This window comes from Pan troglodytes, chromosome 5 (assembly GCF_028858775.2).
Source record: "Pan troglodytes isolate AG18354 chromosome 5, NHGRI_mPanTro3-v2.0_pri, whole genome shotgun sequence".
NCBI classification, from domain to species: Eukaryota; Metazoa; Chordata; class Mammalia; order Primates; family Hominidae; genus Pan; species Pan troglodytes.
Window position 1 is genome coordinate 159840756 of NC_072403.2, and position 16175 is coordinate 159856930.

Here is a 16175-nt window from a genome sequence, read left to right on the forward strand (position 1 = left end):
TTCAACTTCTAGGAGATACTGGCTTAAAGTAGGAGATTAATCTGTATCAGAGAGTATGTAATGGGGAGAAGTGAGTCAGTTATATTCATCACTAATCTATGCTAAGCAGAGCTTCAGTTTCTCAGTTCCCTAGCCAGCTGTTTTGATGACAATGGAGGGAAACATTTTTTTGTTTAATACTTTCATTAAAAGATCAAAGAACTCTCATTACTGACAACAGTACTAAAAGTGTATTAATCAAAGGAAAAAGATAATACTCCTCATTTATTCAACTGATATTTAGTGAGTACCTCTTTTGTGCTACTAATCTATCAGACAAGGGATGCTCAATGGAAATTATGGTACAAACTCTACACTCATGGAGTTTATAGACTAGTAGGAGAGATGGACTAATAAGCAGACAATTGCCATGTGATGTGATAAGCTGACACTCTGGTCTTTCTGGCAGCCAGCACCCATCCTCATTCCCTGGGCTGAGAACAGCCCACTACCCACAGGGGAAGGCCTTGACAGCCATGTTAAAATATAGGACTATGTTTCCAAGCTGTAGTGATTATTTCAAGGATGGCACTGTATTCCAACTGGTGAGTCAGAATCTCTTTCTTTTAGGATTAGGGTTGAGAAATAAAGTGCTAGCGTATCAGAGTGGGTTGCTTGAACTGGGTGAATAGCAGATGGGGCCAGTGGAGGAGGAGTGGTTGACTTGGTATGTACTGTTTTTACTCTCAGCACTTTGGATACCAAATGCATGGGTTTTTTCTTCACACCAACCAATTCTCCAACTATCTGGACTCCTACTGGTTGTCTTATAATTCAGTTCTCACATGAACCCCACAAGTTAAGGGCTCAGTTCCACAAGACTGCCCTCACTGTGGATGCCAGTCACTAGGATCAAGTAACTAGGGCACCCACACTCTCTGACTTGGTTGCAAAGTCTGGGGTTCCCACAACCCCCTCCTAAGTTTTGATGACTTGCTAGAATCACTCACAGATCTCAGGTAGACACTTTACTTACCATTACCAGTTTATCATAAAGGATACAACCCAGAAGCAGCCAATTGGAAGAGATGCCCAGGGCATGTGGCAAAGGTCAAGAAGCTTCCCTGGGCTCTCTGAGCCCCTACCCATCACCTCCATGTGTTCACTGGCCCTGAAGGTCTCTGAACCCCATTGTTGAGGGGTTTTGTGGAGGTTTTGTTATGTAGGAATGATTGATTAAATCATTGGCCACTGGTGACTCAGTCTCTAGCCCCCTCCCCTCCCTGGAGGTTGAGGGTGGGTGTGGAAGGGAAGGTTGGGTAAAACTTCCAACCCTGTAATCATGCCTTGGTCTTTCTGGCAGCCAGCACCCATCCTCACTTTATCTAGGGACCAACCAAGAGTTGCGTCTTTAAAACAAAAGATATTCCTATCACCCAAGAAATTCCAAGGCATTAGGAAGCTGTATGCCAGAAACCTAGGGACAAAGAGAAAATATGTATTTATCACACCTGCCATGGAGATGCCTAACAGTGCAATCTGACCTTCAGAGAGAGAAGACAGGTAAGAGATGTAGAGGAGAAATAGTAGCAAGAGACTTCAGGACTCAACACAGGAAGAGAAAGAGACCAAGCAATCGGTAGTTCCATTTTCCAATGGCTTCCCAGACAACAAAGTGGTTCCCACCTTTCCAGAGGCACAGTTGTTCAACTTTGCCTCAGGTTATTTGAGATACCCCAGCATTTTTTTTAAAATTTTTTAGCCTTGCCTTGTTTAAAATGAAGTTCTATTATTACCAAAAGTATCTGGACCAAGACATATTCCTATAGGGGTAAGAATATGATGTTATGGGATCACCTGGGAGGGAACTAGCTCAGTCTTAGAACATGGAAGGATTTCCTAGCGAAGTACTATCGGAGCTGTATTCTAAAGGAGAATAGAAATCAGCCAGCAGGTGTCTTAGGCAAAGGGAACAGCACCTGCAAAGCCCAGAGGTTAGATAGTATGACCCACTTTGGGAGCTACAAAAGATTTTCTGTGGGTAAAGTGTATAGCTAGGAGCAGCATATATGTTTGTGGGAGGAGAATATCAGTGTCAAGAGATGACTCTCCCAGGTCACTGGCAGAATTCTTTTTTTTTTTTTTTTTTTTTGCAACAGTAGGAATTATGGCAGCTTGCTTCTTCAAAGCCAACAGCTGAGAGGGAAAGAGAGACAGAGCCAGCAGGATGGGATTTTATATAACATAATGTAGTTGAGGGGGTGGAATCACCTTTTCCATATTCTACTAGTTAGAAGCAAATCACACACACGGGGCATGAGCACCAGGAGTTGAAGCCACCTTAAAACGTGTTCATCACAGCGCCCTGCTGTATGCTTTTACTTAGTCCACTTGTGAATGAAAAGGTGGGCTGCATTGCAGCTTTTCTGGCACAATCCACTATTCTACCATGAAGGAACTTTAGTCTTGGGCAAATTTTATGACCTGAAAAGTCTACTAGGAAATATTTCTGCAGTGTCAGCAAGTATCATGTATTCTGCTTTACCACAAAAACTGTATCTGCTGCATCATCTTGTGGTCAAAGGCAAATTATGATTCAAAAGTGTCTGGCAGGCCAGGCACAGTGGCTCACACCTGGAATCCCAGTACTTTGGGAGGCCAAGGCAGGTGGATCACTTGAGGTCAGGAGTTAAGACCAGCCTGGCCAATATGGTGAAACCCCATCTCTACTAAAAATAAAAAAATTAGCCGGGCATGATGGTGCATGCCTGTAGTCCCAGCTACTTGGGAGGCTGAGGCAGGAGAATCACTTGAACTCCGGAGGCAGAGATTGCAGTGAGCCGAGATTGCACCATTGCACTTTAGCCTGTGCAACAGAGTGAGACTCCATCTCCAAAAAAAAAAGATGTATGGTTAATTCAATTATGCCATAACATGTTTTCAGGGTTCCTGAAAACAGATGCTCAGTCAACTACTCTAACATCTTTCTTGAATGTTTACTGATTGAAACATCTTAAAGACTTTTTTCTCCAAGTTACTAGTATGTATAGGATTATCCTCCTCTTTATACTGTATCTGTGTTGTTTATTTTCAATACACAATATTAGAGGCAATACCTACCTGTGTTTAGTGTGTTCTCTATGATGCAGCATGCCATCAGGGAGTGTAGGTCTCTAATGCATGCCATCTGCTGATTCAGGGCCATGTGTGTGAATAAACAGTGACTCTGCTGATTACCTACTTGGTATGTGCATTTAATTAAGTGCACAAATTCCTACAGGCATGTGGTTAAAGGGGCTTTGGCAGATTGCCCCTCTGGAGGGCTTGGCTGTATGAAGCTGGAACCCTCCCTGGCACTGGAATTCCAAACTGGAATTCCTGCATTTGTAACAGTAAAGAGTGGTTTCACATCATGGAGGCTTTCATCTGCTTACATTTCAGTTTATAGCCAAAGCACTGTAATAACTCACACTGAAATAGAATATTTTTTTAGGGGTACCATATCTGTTTACTTCATGCAAAATTAATATTTATAAACAAAAAATGTGAATACCACAACATAACAGTATCAAAACAACCTGTGTGTGAGGTTTGATCCTTTCAGCAGTTGTTCTTCAGATATATTGCTTTGTATTACAGAGCAACTCAATGAGAATGGTATTTTAAAACAGAAACCTACATAAACAAAATACACATTTTTTTCTAAAATATAGTGACAAAATCATAGTACTTTGGAAGTTAATTTAGAATATTTCAAACTAAAATTGTGTGTGTGTGTGTGAAGTTGGTTTTTTTGTTTGTTTGTTTTGTTTTGTTTTGTTTGAGATGGAGTCTTGCTCTGTCACCCAGGTTGGAGTGCAGTGGTGCAATCTCGGCTCACTGCAACCTCTGCTTCCCTGATTCAAGTGATTCTCCTGCCTCAGCCTCCTGAATAGCTGGGATTACAGGCGCCTGCCACCACGCCTGGCTAATTTTTGTATTTTTAGTAGAGACAGGGTTTCACCATGTTGGTCAGGGCTGGTCTGAAACTCCTGACCTCATGATCCACCTGCCTCGGCCTCCCAAAGTGCTGGGATTACAGGCGTGAGCCACTGCGCCTGGCTGTGTGAAGCTTTTTAAATGGGCACATTTACTAATAGATGGTATTGAATTCCATTTGAGGCAGTGCAGTGGGAAGGGCACAGAAATGAGAACCAGAAAGAAATCACCTCCAGATCTGGCACTCCCAAGCTTTCAGATTTGGGGAGAATTAGCATTTCCTGGGTCTCAGTTTAGCTCTAACAATTGGACTCCCTGAAAAGATGCAAAATAAAAGCAAATATAAGTAAGATGTGATCAAATGTCCTATTCGACTTGAACTTTAGACATTAGAACATCTGTGTGTCTAAATGCTTTGCTTAACTTCTCAGTAACCTTTTCACAATCAGCAAAGAATAGAAGGGCATTGTGAGTGTGGGGAAGCCCTTCAAGCTGTGAACTACTGAAGAGGTCAGAGTGGTGGCTGTGGAAGCCCAGTGTCTCCTACAATATGCAGATACTGATCTGTTCATCCTTGGCTAAGAGGCTCCTGTGGAAAAGCTGCAGCTCCAGCTGTAGACCCCTAAGGGGCTTGCCAAGAGAATCCCCAATTAGACAGAAGAATGAAGAGATGGTGAATAATTTTTCTTTCTGATTACAATCTAAATACTGGGAATAGCACAACTGGAAAAATGTATGTAATGCTTATATTGTTCCCAATGCTTCTTTTTTTTTTTTTTTTTTTTTTTTTCTGAGATGGAGTTTTGCTCTGTCGCCCAGGCTTGAGTGCAGTGGCACAATCTTGGCTCACTGCCGCTGCCACAAGTGATTCTCCTGCCTCAGGCTCCCAAGTAGCTGGGATTACAGGTGCACGCCACCATGCCTGGCTAATTTTTTTTTATTTTATTTTTAGTAGAGATGGAGTTTCACTATATTGGCCAGGCTGGTCTTGAACTCCTGACCTCAGGTGATTCACCCGCCTCGGCCTCCCAAAGTGCTGGGATTACAGGCGTGAGCCACCACTCCTGGCCCATTCTATTGCTTCGTCTTGCCTGAGAGTATGAATCCCAGAACAGATACCCATGTTTTATAGACAGATCAGGAGATAAGAAATATTGTATGTGCACGAACATCATTTTATCTGTGTTTTTAGATGTCATCTTTGAATGCCAAATGTTGTTCCTTGGAAAGTTGGTTGTTTTTTTCCCCCTCAACTACTGTATCTTTCCTGCTCATTACAAGGAAAATAGAAAATACAGTGTCTGCATTTGCTGCTCTAAGCTTCGACCTTGCACAACTCATTTCTTCTCCCATGAAACCAGACTCCCACCCCAATCTGCCTCTTGAAAGTCCCCCAATCCCCAAAACCCACGGCATCCTTCCATCCTCCTCCTCCTCATTTGCTCTGCATATTTCATTCTGAGGGCTCCTCCTCCTCCTCCTAGCGAACCTCCTCCCTAGGCTCCCAGAAAGCTGCAGCCCCACCTGGCTGGTCCCCTGCCTCTCTCACTCACCTCTGCAAACTTCAATAGTTTGGGATCCTCCTTCTGCTCCTTCCCTAACTCCTCTCCTCAAATGTATCATATTCATAAGGATCTCTCCTGTTCTCTGCTATATTCTTATCCTTCATAATGTCAACCAGCCTCCTGGGACTACAGCCTTTTTTCAGAGGACTCAGAAATCTCACTCCTGCCCTCTCACCTGCACCCCAACCAAACCTCCTTTCCAGTCCCCTGAATCTACAGCTGGTGCCTAAAATTCTGCATGTGTAAAAACTGAACTCATCTCAGTGCACATTATTCTCCTGGCCCCTTTTCCTGGCTCTCTGATTGCTGGGAGGCTGTGAGAATGTGCTGACTCCTGATGGACCAAGGGCACCAGGGCTGCCCTTTGGGATCATCACCCAACCCCAGATCCACATGGGGATACCAAGGAAGCTACTTCTGGAGAAGGTAAAGGACTCCCCAGTGGCTTTGCCAGATCTTCCATAGACTGTGATTGAGGCAGCTTCCATCCAATTTTCCCTCCCCCTCTCTCACTCTGTCTCTCTCAGCTTCCTTACTATACCCATTCACACACATACATCTCCTCCCCTAAGAAAACCCTTGCATGTTTAATCCTCTCTTAGCATCTGTATTAGTCCTTTTTCATGCTGCTGATACATACCTGAGACTGGGCAATTTGCAAAAGAAAGAGGTTTAATGGCCTCCCACATGGCCGAGGAGGCCTCACAATCATGGCGAAGGAAAGGAGGAGCAAGTCACCTCTTACACGGATGGCAGCAGGCAAAGAAAGAGAGCTTGTGCAGGGAAACTCCTGTTTTAATACCATCAGATCTCATGACAGTTATTCACTATCATGAGAACAGCATGGGAAAGACCCACCCCCATGATTCAATTACCTCCCACCGGTTTCCTCCCCTAACACATGGGAATTCAAGATGAGATTTAGGTGGGGACACAGCCAAACCATATTAGCATCTGATTCTCAGAGGGCCCAAATGAATACAAATTCCCATCCTGAAAAACTATTGACTATCCTAGCAAAGATTCTTAGAGATAACTCCTTCTTTCCTGTCCACAAATCTCTATTCATTTCCTAGGGCTGCTCTAACAAAGTACCACCAACTGTTGTCGAAATTTCTTCAATAACAGAAATTTATTGTCTCATAGTTCTGCAGGCTGGAAGTCCACGATTAAGGTGTCAGCAGGGTTGACTCCTTCTGAGCACTCTGAGGAAGAATCTGTTCATGCATCTTCCTGGCTTCTGGTGACAGCCAGCAGGCCTTGGCATTCCTTGGTTTGTTGATCCATTGTTCCAGCCTCTGCCTCCATCTTCACATAGATTTCTCCCTTCATGTGTCTTATACATCCTAAGACATAGTCAACAACTGAGATATAGTCCCCATCATTGCCTGCCAACTGCATCTAAACTCCGTAGTGGTCCACTGGAAGCCTTTAGAGATTCAGTTCCAATCTCTCTTCCTGTCCAAATGTCTCACAGCTCCAACTCTCCAGTCCTGCCTGCCTATTCTCCATTTCTAGAATGTTCCCTGAACTTTCCCACCTCTTTGCCCTTTATCCCCCCACTATTTCATCCTCGTGACCCCTCTCCTCTCCCCGTGGCTCTGTCCATCAGACCCCAATCCATCTTCCACACATGCCAAGTGCTGCCTTGCTCAAGATACCCACAGCCAGAACTGACCTCTATCTTTTTGGGATTTCTACAGTACTATCATTTTACCACATGCTGCCTTATATTTTATTATTTGTGTATGCTTTACCTCCAAATTGTACATTTCTTGAAGAACAGAACAATATATTTTCAGATTTTTAACCCCCAAACGTTATTTATCCGTGTATAAATACATGTCAGATGCTCATTTAAAATTTTGGCCAAGTAATAGAAAATAAAATACTATTTCTTAAGGATGGTGAATTCATTGGAGGTGATGTCAGGGATATAGTAGAAAATCCTTCAGAGAAGTAGAAAAACTTCCTAGAGGGTGATGAATAAAAGTGACGCTATTGGAGAGGGATGTATATGAGGTGGATGTTGTGGATGTGAAGGGAGGTGGTGACTGAACAATGGTGGCAGAGTAAACAGTGGCAGGAATGTTAGCCCCACCTTCCTCCTGGCTCTGTGTTGGAGGAAGCGAGCAAATGTGTGCCAATCTATCATGTCCCCTCATATAAATGTGACTGTGTTTCTAGAGTTCCTACCTTGTGCCAGGCACTAGGGTTATGCAAAAAAGAGAGCAAGACGTGGTCACAGCTGTTGTTGTAGCTTGTGTATGTGAAGAAATGCATTTTGGTCTCTTCATGGCCAGCTTATTACTGGGAGGTGAGAACAGGAAGAGGTCAGCCGAGCATTCAAGGACCACTAAGCCATGGCCCTAGGCTGCTTTTTCAGCTTTTCTTCCCACAACTTTCTTATAAAAGACTCCTAAATTAAAATTAGCTACCAACTGGACTGTGTGTAGATTATTTGGCAGATCTCACTTTGCCTATACTCATATCATATACAACCTGATATGTCACATCCTTCTCTCCCCCAACCCTTGAGTATGTTCCAAGTTTTCTCCATGAATCCTTTCTGGCCACCCTAACACCAGTCAGCACAATTTAATTTGTACCTCTCTTTTGACCACTGTATCCCTCTACCATCTTGATGTGTGGGTAGGCATCCTTTTTCTCCTAGACTGTGAGCTACTTAGGGACATGAATGTTGTTTTTGTAAGTATCTGATTTTCATACAATGCCTGAGATAATCTTTTATACACAGTAGGCATTCAATAAACATCTCTGGAATAAATTAATGAATGGAGCATCTAAGAACTTTTTCATGGAGCAGTAGAGGTGACTTTGCCTGGAAACCCTTTCCTCATTTTGTTTCCTAGTCACTTCCAGCTGTGTTTCATGTTCTATAATATCTTTGTGGATTCCTTCTTGATCTTCACAAGACTTAAGTAAAAGAACAGACTAGTTTGCATTTTTAATTTAAGAATACTGCAATTAGAAGTAATTATTTATGTACTGGAGACTGTAACTGCAATGAATTTTAAATACAATTTAATTTCTAGTGCACAGTTTCTGCGCTATTTTTTCTTCTGTGTTTCATGGTCTGTAGCTGAGGTAACAGAGCCACAGTTATATTTTATAACTAACTAGCAACTGAAATTAGAAAGTTTTACTTTATAACTAATTAGCAACTGAAATTAGAAAGTTTATACCAATTATCAACATTCAACACTTTGAATAACTTGACAATTCTGAGTATTTTGGATCACAGTTAACCTGAAATCATAAATACCTAATTTCATGATTATTTATCTGAGATATGAGGGCCAATAAGCTATTGTTATTGCTTCTTTCTAGAAAATTGAATGTTATTCCACAAACCACCTGGCCAAATCTAAGTTTGCAAACTGAGGATGGTTGAGGTCTCATTTAAGGGGCAAATCCTTCCTTTGGAAACCTGATGTCGATTCCTTGCAAATCACTTCATTCCTGATTCTCTGACCATCTTTTGCTCTGCATAGAATAAAAAACAATAGTGTGTTTTTATTCCCTTGAGATTCCTGCTAACATTTTCCCCCTTTTGCTTGCCTGTGGTTGTATGTTACAGTAGTTTAGGATGGAATTAGCTCACAGGAGTTTTTGCAACAACATGGTGCTGTCTTGTCGAAGACTTGCTCACTCCTCACAAAACTCCCTTTAGGCCATAAATAAATTAAAACGTGATTTTCTACTAAAAAGTTAATGCTGTTCGTTGAGAGAATACTGGCAATACAGGAGCTAGGATAATCTAAGAACGGCTGCAATTGCTTTTAAATGACAGCATCTTAATGTCTGTATTACTTTTTTCTTTCCCTAGGTAAGTGGTGTTTTATCTTCGTTGCTTCAGGGAGTGTTGATTTGTCTGGTAAGTGTTCGTTTTGCTGTGGTACAAGGTACTACTTCAAAGATGCATGTGAATTGCCTGTGAGAACCAAAAGGCAAACCAGAAAGCATAAGCGAACTTTGGAAATGATTTACACTGAGAAGGCTGGTGTGTGTTAAATCTTGTTCAGATTTTTTCTTTTTTCTGAGAGCTTACTTTGGAGTTACAACACACTTTGTTCTTCGGTCTGGAAAAGAGCCCAGGGGCTGATTAAGTGTTGATGAAAACTTGCCTTCCATAAATTCTTTTTATGTGAATTTTCTTGTCTTTTTTTCTTTTGCTTCTTTCCTTTCTTTCTTTTACTTCTTTCTGCCTTTATTGGAATTGTTTAAATGCCCTCCATTCAGATTTTGATAAAACCATAAAACTCCAGATAGAGGCATTTTGCTGAAGTTTTTGCTACTTACGTATACTGTGTTACTCCAGTATTTTGACTAAATTGTTACCCAGAACCTCCTTGGCTTTTCTGTTCTCCTCCTCCTGTGTCATGGTGGTTTCATCTGTACGGTATTAATGTTCCATTGGTACTCAGCACAATGTGGCGATTAAGTCCTACTTCTCAATAACATTTTTATTAAGCTACTGAAACAAATATGTCCCTAAATTTCTAGCTGTACTGGCACAGACATTATTTTACTGATTCCTTCTATAAATTAGTGACTGAGAGTTGCTGTTTTTCTAGATATGTTGTTGATACCAAGATTTTTTCCTTTAAAAGAATGACCAAGGAGCTATCCAGGATGAAGATGAATTCCAAGGAGAGAAAAAAAAAAAAAACACGAATCATTTGATCTGTGAATTTCATAGTTGAATATACCCAACATCTGATGATTTTATTTTGTTTCTTATAATAGTGGACTCTCCCACTTTTTTGAGCTGACACAGAAAATGCTAGACCACATTGTCTTTTGAAAGGAATATAGGAAATTCCATTTCCCTGTGTGTAATATCTATAGACCTTTGTTATCTTACGTTATAGGTTCAGATTATTGGTTCCGTTAGAAGTAATTGTTTTTTAAAAGCATTGAATTTGGTTTAGCTATATTCTGCTGTCCTCTCCTTCACGTTCACCATCCCCCAAAATTTTGCCATTACATTAATAAATTTAGCTGAGATATATCTATGTCTATATCTATATCTATATAGTTAGTTGCTTAAAGAGGTTTTTATTTTAAATATACATTAGATCTATTTGCCTTTTGGGGGAAAGGTTCTTTTTTGGTTTTTTGTTTTGTTTTGATTTTTGCTTTTGATCATCTGAGCTTAAAATGTTTTACTTGTGTTTATGTGTGTTTAATAGAACATGTTTGAAGAAGAGTCCCCAGAGGTCAACTAAATTGCTCTTGAAACGTTCAAAAGACTGCAGACATTGCTTTAAATAACCCACATGGGATTTTGACCCCATGCTGTTTTCAGTCCTGCAATAGAATTTTTCTATTAAAGATTCTGGATTAAAAAGATCAGAAAACAGGAGACAGAAAGATGGAGGGGTGAAGAAGGTTAGATTTCAAACTTGCATAGGCTTTTCCCCAGACTTTGAAGCCTATCAGAGACCCACAGACATGTGAACCAAGACATTATTTGAACAGCCTGCTTAACAACGGGCTGAATGGAGAACCACGTTTTAAATTGACAAAGTTAGCCCGTGCTGAGAGTTTTTTATTATTCGCCTTTGACCTTATTGGACGCTGTAAATGAAATATAGTGGTGCAGGTTTGAAAAGGCCAGGGGCTACTTAGTTATGGCACTCCTATGATGAGGGAAAAAAACCCAAGAGTGAACAAATACAGTATATTTAACTCTATCCCCTTAACTCAGACCGCAGTAATATAAATGGTTCCAATCTGTAACCCCAGTTTGGTAAGAAATCTTTTGTTATTTTTAAATTCTTTTCACTATATTCAGGTAAGCCACACAGAAAAGTCAAAGCTGGAGAGGGGGCTGAGTTTTATTTTCACTATAAAGAGAACTTGAAAACACTTTATTTGAGATAAAGTCTATTTTTAACTTAGGTTTCCTAATTTCTATCACGCTACTTCTAATGCTTCTACATGCTACTTACTGCCACTCTAAAATCAGATGCACTAGTGTTTCTGCCAGCAAACTTATCTAAAATATCGTTATTTTTCTTATTAAAAAATGTCAGTCTAGTTATCTGTAACATACAATGACCACACTGGATTTCCACTGTTGGGTAAAAGCAACTATATGATTATATAAGTGACAATTGTACAACTCTCATTTCTATATTGTTTGAGAACTCTTATGTGATATGGATAACTAAAAGATACTATACTTCCTCAACATTAAATTTTTAATTCTATTAGGTTCATTTTGTTATACTGCATTTCTTAAATAGTTCAAGTATTATAAAATGTATTGTAGAATTGGACTGAATTATGAAATGCATTGTAATTAATTTCTTTCCTCTAGTGACTTGTGTTAGTACTTTGCTGATAATAAGAAATATGATGTATCCTGAACCTCATGAAGATACAACGTTAGAGCAGAAGGTATAAGACATGTCAGGCACTTCAAAAAACAGATAGAAAACCAAGACGGAATATGAAGCCTGGAATAGAAAACAAGCATCTTAGGAGAAGGGAAGGCATTGGAATTTTCACACAGTTAGCCGTGCAGAGAAAACACAGTTTATTTTTCTATGACTAATATGATCATTTTGCATTCTTAACATACCAGATGGGAGAAATTGGGATTTGCTTTTTAATATATCTCAATCTCTTCTCATTTAAACCATCTTCTGTCATCCTGAAAAAGTAGGCAAAGCTTAACTTCCTGTAGGTTCTGGCTGAAGAGTATCTGCTCTGCCTATCTGCAGCCCCCAGCCTCAGCATGGCCTCCTGATATTGGGCTGGTTCACATGTGTGCACTAGCTGGGACCCACTCAGCTGCATCAAGGTTTGTGCGTGGCATTCAGACTGCTGCTGTGAACTGTGGTTTTGCCTCTCCTGGCTTGATACGTCCTCCTGAGGTCTAGCTAACTCACATTTGGCCCCGACCTGGTATGACCACCCTCACCCTGTACCCAGGCTGTCAGGGACAGTTCATGCGGGGAAGTTCACAGCCAGCGCAACCTTCTCCTCCTTCCTAATGGGCACAGTGGAAACCTGGGCCACCTCCCCAAAGCAGCAGGGTAAGCTCAGGTGTTGGGGACCTTAAGTTCCCTCACTGAATCCAACCGTTTGGACCTCCCACGTTCTTCCAGGCACTCTTGGAAACAGTCTGTTCCCGAAAACCCAAACAGGAAGCAGGCTGAAATCCTCCTCACCCTCAATATTGCTCTCAGCCAAATTTCACAATCCTGCCTGCCAGGATTTTGAAATAGAGGGGAGGTCAAGTTTTCTTTCTCTGTTTCCCTCGCCTCCACATCTTTCTCTTCCCACCGTCGTTCTGGAAGGGTGTTCTGCTTTCTTTACCTCATATTCTAGACTTCTCTACTCAGGGCATGTAATAAATTCTAAGATCTAGTAGCCAGGCTTGGCTCTCCGTGTGCTAAGTGAGAGCAAATAGGACTTAAAAAAATTTTTCTCCCTCAATTCCGACCTTTATGACTGTTAACCCAACTCCAGGATTCTATTTGGTCATCAAAGACCAAATTGACCCTTTCTTTTCACCTTTCCTTGTTTCTTGTTTCTTTTGTTTCTTTCTTTCTTTCTTTCTTTCTTTCTTTCTTTCTTTCTTTCTTTCTTTCTTTCTTTCTTTCTTTCTTTCTTTTTTTAGGACGGAGTCCCGCTCTGTCGCTCAGGCTGGAGTGCAGTGGCGTGATCTCGGCTCACTGCAAGCTCCGCCTTCCGGGTTCACACCATTCTCCTGCCTCAGCCTCCCGCGTAGCTGGGACTACAGGCGCCCACCACCACGCCCGGCTAATTTTTGTATTTTTAGTAGAGACTGGGTTTTACCGTGTTAGCCAGGATGGTCTCGATCTCCTGGCCTCGTGATCCACCCGCCTTGGCCTCCCAAAGTGTCTTTTCTTTCATTTCTACCATCACAGCCCTAATGCCCTTTCTATACCAGACAGGTCAGTGCATTGGGCTCACAAATGAGCAACTCAAGTACGCAGAAATGCAAACGAGAGAAGCACATCAAAATGTGTCTACCGCACTGCGTGTCCTTCAAGGAGATTGGTGTGGGTTCCAGGGGATTGTGTGTTTGATCAGCAAAAAAATAAAAATGATATTTATTTTATTTGGTGGCTTATGTCAGGGGCGTAGAGAAAGGCTGGGGCTAGACTTAAGGGGAATTTGATTGATTGGCCAAAGGGTTCAGTCATATAGAGCCACAGTCCCAAAGTGATTTCGGCAAAGTAGTCATTCTGTAAGATGTTCTGACAGACGCAGAATAAATGTATTTGGGATTGCTACATACCATATGGCCCCTCTTAAGACTCTTAATGTGTATTAGCATAGTAATGTTTCAGATAATTCCTGCCACATCGGGATACATAGAACACCATTTAACGCAGGGGGGCCATATTCATGTAACACCTATTAACAATCGAGAAATCTTTCCCTTGAGAACTGCTGCTAGTGTAATGATGAAGCTAGAAATTGGTTTTGGTGAGAACCAACAGGAGGAAAGTAGGGCTTTAGGAAGTTCTTTCAGTTTTTATTGAGGGCTTACTCTGTCCAAGGCACGCTGATTAATCAGTCCAAAAAGATGAATGCCAAATCGGTGCTTGAGGACTCAGAATTTCCCAAAATTGCCATCTTTATGTGTAAGTATAGAATGGCAGCTATTTACAGTCAGTTTGCTATGTAGTACCAGTAAAATACTCTGCTTGTATTTGATATATCAAGATTATTAAAGAAATTACCAACCTTCCCCCAAAATAATTGTTTTTAGTGAACAGCTAATGTTATTTCCTTTGCTGGGTAGGCGTGATATATTAATGGTGATGGATATCAATTGTGTATCAATGGAGATGAATGAATATCAACACCTTGAACATACTATCAAGGTATTCCAAAATATTTTTATGATAATATTGCTGAAACTAAGCCTTTTTTGGTGATCTTTGTTTTTGTTTGTTTGTTTGTTTGTTTTGAGACAGAGTCTTGCTCTGTCACCCAGGCCGGAGTGCAGAGACGTGACCTCAGCTCACTGCAAGCACTGCCTCCCAGGTTCAAGCGATTCTCCTGCCTCAGCCTCCCTAGTAGCTGGGATTACAGGCATGCACCACCACACCCACGAATTTTTTTTGTACTTTTTGTAGAGATGGGGTTTTGCCATGTTGGCCAGGCTAGTCTTGAACTCCTGACTTTCAAGTGATCCGCCTGCCTTGGCCTCCCAAAGTGCTGGGATTACAGGCATGAGCCACCGCACCCGGCCCTTTTTTGATGATCTTTGAAAGAACCTATATGAAATAAAACTTGGAGAGACCTACATTTCATTTCATAATGAATTATCTCCTTTTTTAATTGAAAATATTACAACTTTCTATGTTAATCATGATAAAATGCCTCAGAGGACTTTTTATGTTTTATACAGCTTGACCAATTTTATGTTTTAATTTTTAATTTTTTCTCCTTCCTTCATATAGTATTCTTTTTTAATGTGCCTTTATCCTCACTGAATACCCTGACATATTCAAAACCTCCTACAGTTGATGTCAGTAATACTAAGTGTCAGGATCTCCAAATTCATCTAATTCCAGTTTACTTTGTCAATAATCCTTGTCCTCTTTTCAAAAGTGTGGCATATTTTGAAAAATAATTAGATATTTTTAAATCCGTGTAAAACGGGAGAGTCCACTGTAAATCTTTGCTTTACCAAAGGTGGTTTATTCAGCTACAATTTCTCTCATTTTGGTTTTTTTTTTCTCTTTCTTCCTTTGGCCACTTCAGCCATTCGACTATCAGAAATTCTGTCAGGAAAAACAAATGGATATGAAATCTGAACATAAAGGTTTGTGGGGAAAGAAAAAAAGGATCACGAAATGTCAGGGCTGAAAAATATCTTAGCATCCAGCCTAGTGTCCTATTTACACCAGCCCTGTTTTGGCTCCCAATCTGATTCTCTTCCTATTGCATCAAACTGAGTTTTAAAGAAATTTGAAACTATGCATTTCAAGACTATTTGGTGATTATGTTAATCTCCAATTCTGCCTATTTTTGATTATGTTAAAATCAGCCAAAATATAGAACACTGAGTTATACTTATGCCCAACATCATAATATGCCTTCAGTTATTAACATATGTTGTAGGTAAGCTTGTTATTATTTGAAATGTAAATATTTATATGTGTAATGTGTAAAAGTTTTCAAATATGGGTCATAACATATCCAATGGTTTATTTGTCTATGCCACTAATACATCTTTGGGCACCCAAGTTTAAGTGCAGTACATTTTGCTGGTTGAGGTACCAAGGAATGACTTATAATTGTGATGAAATTTGAACTTCATATTGCAAAAAATAATCATCATTTGCTAGAAAAAATTAAAACCGTTTAAATTTTTATCATAGAAAAAGCTAAAAGAAATTCTAAGTATATTTTTATAGATAAGCCACTTTGGAAATTTCACAGATAAAACACCAGCTTGTTAACAGAATTAAGCTACCAAAAAGACACTCCAGAATGGGCCGTAACATAACTTTTTACCAGTGTAACTTACACTGTGATTTAAAAGTGTTTATGTGGTCAAATATGTTTCCTTTGTTTTCACTGAAGTATTTTTATTCAGTAAATACAGTCATTATTTTATCACCTTCGTGTTTT

At 40.4% G+C, this 16175-nt stretch overlaps 1 protein-coding gene across 1 annotated transcript in view; it reads left to right on the forward strand.

The window, feature by feature from the left end:
- Positions 1 to 13028, forward strand: part of SAMD5 (sterile alpha motif domain containing 5) — a 440768-nt gene extending 427740 nt beyond the window's left edge. The window contains exon 2 of the mRNA XM_024357462.3: positions 9373 to 13028. Within this exon, the coding sequence (XP_024213230.1) occupies positions 9373 to 9483 (111 nt within the window). The 3' untranslated portion in view covers positions 9484 to 13028. The remainder of the gene's footprint in view (positions 1 to 9372) is intronic.
- The last annotated feature ends 3147 nt before the right edge of the window (positions 13029 to 16175 follow it).